The 6,700-nt window shown below is 47.7% G+C and overlaps 1 protein-coding gene across 1 annotated transcript; it reads right to left on the reverse strand.

Annotated features, from left to right (window-relative positions):
• Positions 1–5,426: 5,426 nt before the first annotated feature.
• On the reverse strand, positions 5,427–6,356 carry ORNANAV1R3264 (vomeronasal 1 receptor ornAnaV1R3264). Its single transcript, NM_001253656.1, has one exon. The coding sequence runs from the start codon at positions 6,354–6,356 to the stop codon at positions 5,427–5,429; it is 930 nt and encodes a 309-aa protein (NP_001240585.1).
• Between the last annotated feature and the right edge of the window lie 344 nt (positions 6,357–6,700).

Below are 6,700 nucleotides of genomic sequence, written 5' to 3' on the forward strand. Positions count from 1 at the left end.
AGAGAGGGAGCTGGAGAAAAGAGGCCTTTATCAGGGAAGGTCTCATGGAGGATCTTAATTAGTTGACCTTGCTTTGGCCACTCTCCAACCTCTTCCACACCCAGCAGTCTTCACCCCCCCCAGAGATAAAAAGATGAGGAGGGTCAAAGGCCCAGAAGCAATGCTTGGGAGAGAAGAGAGGTTTAGAGGGTGGGGTTATTTAAGGAAGAGAGAGTTGGGGTAGGGAAAAAGTTGGAGAAAACCCAAGGTTAGTGGGGGTCGGGATTTTGGATGATAGGGAGCATAGAAGAGAAGACGGACATGCAGAGATGGAGAGGAAGCTTGGTGATGATGAAGAAAGCTCTTTCCCTTCCACCTCTGCCTTCCTCTTCCCCCATCCCTCTCTAGTTTCAAGTCCCTCACGTGTCAAGCCCAGGGGAAGGGGGCAGGAGGCAATGATGACCTCTGCAGTGATGGCAGCAGGACTGGTAGAGTGGGAAATGGAAGGTGAGAGATATGGGGGTGCATTTGTGATGTAGGGAGAGAGGCCAGGAAAGTTGAAAGCCACAGAATCCCTGGGAGAGACAAGACTTACATGGACTCCAATGGTGTTGGGATGGGGCTACCTTTATGTACCTTTATGTACATTACTTCAGAGGCTTCTAGAGGAGGAACTCTCTTATGATAGAGGAAGATCTGGCTTCCTTCCCATCAGCCCAACTAATATGCTGCAACAGCTCTCTAATTCATTCATTCATTCATTCGTATTTATTGAGTGCTTACTATGTGCAGAGCACTGTACTAAGCACTTGGAATTCTCTGTAAAGTTTGTGAAGAAACAAAATCAGGGTATCACCTCAGAATGGGTCTAAGTGAACTAATGACACCAAAGAGATTTCACTTCCAAGACCATCTGAAACAGAGAGATCAATTAATGTCTAATGACTCCCCCCAAAATGGGGTTCCACTTCTATGCAGATTCAGATAATGAAGAGTCACGGAAAAGTATAAACAAGCCAGACTACACAACCAAAATAACCAATTTTATATAAACCCTCAAATCCAGTCTATACAGGCAAAATAAAACCTCTTTATAAACAGGGGCATTGTCAAAGATATGGGCAACTTCTCAGCTAAGTGATTGAGTCCCCTGTGGAAAATGACAGGTGAAACTCAGTCCAGTCAAAAACACTGTGAGCCTGAGAACATACATGAAGGCGTAGATTCTAATGCTAATGACTTGTCCAGCCCCTACAGTCTCTGTACCAACTGTCTTCTTCCTGGGACAGCAGGTGTGCCAGGCAAGAGTGATGCACAGTGCTCAGTACTTGTAGTAAGAGTTTAATTTTTAAAGACCATTTATGGACAAAGTGATAGGGTGTGATGTTGACTCTGTATAGACTGTTAGATCAGTAGGCAATTGACAGGAATATGGCCTTGGTAGATCTGCAGATTTAGGGGTTGTCTGTGGGAACAGCTTGAGTCAGAACCTTGAAAATCCCTAATTTTGCTCCCTTTATTCACCACCCCCACCTTAGCCCCACAGCACTTACGTACATATTTGCAATTTAATGATTTATATTGATGCTTGTCTCCCCCTTTAGCATGTAAGGTCACTGTGGGCAGGGAATGTCTCTACCAACTCCGTTACAGTGTACTCTTCCAAACAGTACAGTGCTCTGTACTCAGTAAATGCTCAGGGAATATGATTGATTGATTGAATACCCCTGGATATGGAGTTTAGAGGGCGATTGTGTCATCGAAGATGAAGGATGGGGGAAGGAACAGGGGAAGCACAGAGGGGAGGGAAAGGAGGAATAGGGGACTGAAGAAGATGGGGACTGGAAGGAGGGGACAAAAGAAGGGGAGATGGATAGAGGGAGGAAGGTCAGGACTCTAGCTTTTGATGCTCTCCTCTCTGTAGCCACAAATATATTTCTTGCTCCTATGGGGTCACGGGATTGTTTCTGGTCAGTGGTGACTTGGAACATGACTGAAAGGGGGTGGGGACTGGTTTCTACCAGGCCATGGTCACCGCAGTCTCGCTTCCCCTATGACAAGCCTGATGGAAAAGCAAGGGGGAACTGCGGAGTACAAGAAGATGTGTACTATGCAGCCGTCTCTCTCTGCTCCAGTCCTTCCTTCCAGTCACCATCTGGCTGCCACCTGGGAGCCGTCTGACCTGCAGTGGTCATCTGATGGCTACACTTTATCTTCTATATATCAAGATTAAAATGGATTCTTTTTCCCCGAGACCTCAGACAGGAGGGGATCTAGCCTAATGCTGAGGGGCCTTTGCTTCAAGTGTCCAGGGATTGGAAAGGAGTTCCTGCAGAAAGCCTGAAACCACACTGACAAGAGAGGCGACCTTATCCTACTCACAAGTCTCCATAACTCCTGCTGGCAGGGATGGCAGCTCTCAGGTAGTCAAACTCTGTCAGGACAAGCCTGAGGCAATATTTTCAGCAGTTTTCCTCTTCCCTCTACTCCCTCAGGGAGTGGTTAGTGTGTGTGTGTGTGTGTGTGTGTGTGTGTGTGTGTGTGTGTGAATGAGTGACTCATTGAACACTAATCCACTCTGACACTCGAACTGGGGCACTTCTAGAAATGCTCAAATTCCCTCCCTGATCTCTCCCCATAATTATCCTCTGGTAATGGACCCATCAGAGATGCCAATGGAGAGGCAAGAAGGCCTCAGTGTCAATATTCTGCAGCCCCAAAACATGCCCGTTCCCACCCACAGCCCAGCTCTGCTAGGACCAAGCCTGGGTTTCGAGTATGTGTCTGACACCCTCACTCTCAGGGTCACACATGGCCACAGATGCTCCTGTGTTATAACTGCCCATCAGCCCCCTCTTTATCTGCACATCTCATCCTGCTAGCTTTCCTCAGGAAGGGACTGTCATCTCAAAAAGGTTAGAGTGACATCTGCCCCCCCTCCCTGTTCCCCTTCCTTCTCTTCCCCCTCCCTCTCTTCAGCCATTCCACAAGCAGGTTGCAGGAGAAGTCACTGATCCTTACAGGGACAGACAACCTCACCATCTTTGTTCATCTATCCTGGGCCTTCCTTTTTTATGGTATAAGGCGCTTACTATGTGCCAGACACTGTTCTAAGCCCTGGAGTAGATACAAGATAATCAGGTTGGACACAGTACATGTCCCTCCAGGGGTATCAGCTTTAATCCCCATTTTACAGATGAGGTGATTGAGGTCCAGAGAAGTTGTGACTTGTTCAAGGTCACCCAGTAGGCAAGTGGTAGAGGCAGGATTACAGCACAGGTCCTCTGACTCCCAGGTCTATTCTCTTTTCACTACATCACTATGTTTCCTTCCTCCTTCCAGAATCAGGAGTGGGGAGGTCTTGACAGTTCCCGAGACTTTGGGCAGTTACCCTGGTGACCACATCATCAATCCAGTCCTCTCTTACCCCTCAGTCAGAATTCTGTTCTCAAGAATCAAGGCAGGTCTCCCCCACCAACATTTTGGGGACCCAGTAGACTGTAAGTTCATTGTGGTCAGTAAATATGCCTTTTTATTGTTACATTATATTCTCCCAAGCACTTAGTACAGTGTTCTGCACACTGGAAGCATTCAGTGAATATAATTGAATGAATGAATGAGAATTGAGGTCCATGGAGCCTTCCCAATAACTCAGTAGCTGGGAAAGAGGAGCCATTAGGGTTTTTGCTTGCCCTCCTTTTTTTTAAAGATATTTGTTAAGTGCTTACTATGTTTCAGGCACTGTACTAAGCACTGGAGTAGATACAAGCTGATCAGGTTGGACATCAGCTTTATCCCAAGTTGGGGTCACAGTTCAATTTGCCATTTTAATCCCAATTTAATCCCCATTTAATCCCCATTGAGGTAACTAAGGCATAGAGAAGTTGAATAATTATATAATAATAATGACTATGGTATTTTATAAGTGCTTACTATGTTCCAGGGATTGAACTAAGAGCTGGGGTGGATCCAAGCAAATCGGGCTGAACACAGTCCCTGTCCCAGGTAGGGCTCACAGTCTCAATCCCCATTTTACAGATGAGATCACTGAGGCACAGAGAAATGAAGTGACATGCCCCAGGCCACACAATAGACAGTGGTGGAGCTGGAATTAGAACCCAGGTCTTCTGAGTCCACGGCCATGCTCTTTCCATTAAGTCATGCTTCTTCTCTCTTCTCACCTCCTCTTATTCTCTTCTCTTCTTCTCCTCTCCCTCTCTCTTCCTCTTCTCCCCCAGAGACCTGAACACTACAAACCATTGGTAGCACTGTACTGAATCAATCAATAGTATTTTGTGAGCTCTTATTGAGAGCACACTAATGTACTAAACACTTGGGAGGGAATGATAAAATTGCATAGATCTTCCCTCTGCCCTCAAGGAGCATACAGTCTAGTGAAAAACACTGATACTGTTTTGTAGAAAACCTAGTATCCAGGAATATCATCCCAAATTGCCAAAAGCAACTATTTTGTGTAGGCGGGATGTGACACCTTGACATTTCTGCACACGTAGACTACCACATCCTTTTATTTAAATGCATACTCCTTCACATATCCCACCTAGGGTTAGGGTTTGAGCTGGAGTCTTTCATCTGTATTTATCTTGGCTCTAAGACTGCAAGTTCCTTAAGGACAGTGATCAGATTTTATAACCCTACGGAACTCTCCCAAGTGCTTAATACCCAGCTCTGCAAAAAACAGGTACTCAGTTGATGTTATCTTTTGATTAACCCATTCATTTTCATTAGCAACGATCTCAGCTTCCTCATTCCCATCTGTTGCATCTCACAGTTCAAGCTTCTCTCCTATTACAACCCAGCCCACACACCTCACTGTTCTAACGCTAACCTTCTCACTGTGCCTCAGTCTCCTTCATCTAACCACTGCCCTCTCGCCCACATCCTGCCTCTGGTCTGGAACACCCTTCCTCTTCATATCCAACAGACAATGATTCTCCCCGCCTTCAAAGCCTTATTGAAGACATACCTCCTCCAAGAGGCCTTCCCTGACTAAGACCTCCTTTTCTCTTCTCTCACTCCCTTCTGCATCTCCCTGACTTGCTCCCTTTATTCATCCCTCCTCCCAGCCCTACAGTACTTATGTACATATCAGTAATTTATTTATGTACATTAATGTTTCTCCCTGTAGACTGTATATTCACTGTGGGTAGGGAATATGTCTGTTATATTGTTAAACTGTACTCTCTCAAAGGCTTAATACAATGTTCTGCACACAGTAAGTGCTTGAATGAATGAATGAACGAATGAATGGATTTTCCAAGCTTGGGAAGCAAACCCTGTTTGCCACCAAGTCACTCTTAATTGGTCCTGCCTTAAGCACATTGGGATTCAGGGCAGTGCACCATGCTGGAGGTGGCCCTGCCATAACAGGGCCTTATGGTCACTCCAGTGGGACTTAGTGGGAGGGTGGTGGCCTCCCTGGAATCCTAGGAGGGATCTGTTTCGGATCCAGGAGATCCCCTTCTCCAGAACATTCTCATCCGCCTGTCACTCACAATCATCAGGAACGGACTGATGACCGAGAAGGCAAACCCCAGCACCATGTGGCTATTCATCAGCAGGGAAGAGGTTCCCTTCATGTTTATCAAAACGCTCAGTGTGACGGCCTGCCGCCCATAGAGGAGGACGTAGAGGGTGACCAGGGCGATGACCCTCTTGGCCGCCGTGACCTCGGGCATTGCCCTGGAGGAGTGGCCGGTCCCGTGGATGTGTCGGACCTGCCGGTGGTGCCTATAGAGAATGAGCACCATGTAGCCGCTGGCCAGGGTCATGAGCCCCACAAAGAACAGGTCACGGAGGGCCAAGGCGACCGCGACGGCCAGGGCACTCGCTTCACTGGCACTGATGGTCGAGCAGTATTTGAGGTCCAGTATGAGTCGGACGCTGCTGCTGTTCTGGGGACCAGTCATGTAGATCAGGGCAGTAACGTCAATCAACATGTTGAGGAGCCAGGAGAGGGCACAGAAGGGGATGATGCACTGTGGTAACTTGGCTTTGGCTCCTGCCCATCGAGAGGTGCCAGGGCTGATGGTGACAGCCTGGAAGACACTCAGGAGGCAGGTGGAGCAGATGGCAAGGCCCCGGGCCACCCGGTACAGGTAAATGAGGATTTTACATCCAACTGCGCCCAGAAAGTTTCTCCAGCCCCAAACTGACAAGGCTTCTGGGATTCCATTGGTGAGGAGGATGATGGTGTTGGCCAAAGCCAGATGGGCAAGGATCAGGTCGGAGGAACTGGGCTTGTGGCTGGCGGAGATGACGCTTGCATAGAACAGGAGGAGGAAGACATTTACTATGGATCCAATGCTGATCTGCAACAAAATCGCAATGCCGAAGGAGAGCTCCATGCCATCCATCCTCTCCAAACCTCAATTAGAAGCAGAAGAGGGCTCCAGCAGAGTGATTTTGGGTGGGGAAGGAGAGAGAGAGAGAGAATATGAGAAGACAGAGAGAGCACTCCGAGCATCCTCAGTCCCTGGAGTCTGGACCTGCCTTGGGGACGTGGTGAGTCCACACAATAACTGCAGTGTGGTCTACTACTAATAATAATTGTATTTGTTAAGTGCTTTCTGTGTGTCAGGCACTGTCCTAAGCGCTGGGGTGGATACAAGCAGATGGGTTTGGGCAAAGTCCCTGTCCCACACAGGGCTCCCAATCTTAATCCCCATTTTACAGTTGCGGTAACTGAAGTCCAGAGAAG

Source organism: Ornithorhynchus anatinus, chromosome 15 (genome assembly GCF_004115215.2).
Source record: "Ornithorhynchus anatinus isolate Pmale09 chromosome 15, mOrnAna1.pri.v4, whole genome shotgun sequence".
NCBI lineage: Eukaryota > Metazoa > Chordata > Mammalia > Monotremata > Ornithorhynchidae > Ornithorhynchus > Ornithorhynchus anatinus.

Bases quoted from the DNA above. Each gene is read 5' to 3' on its own strand.
- ORNANAV1R3264 (NM_001253656.1), bottom strand. From the start codon at position 6,356: ATGGATGGCATGGAGCTCTCCTTCGGCATTGCGATTTTGTTGCAGATC.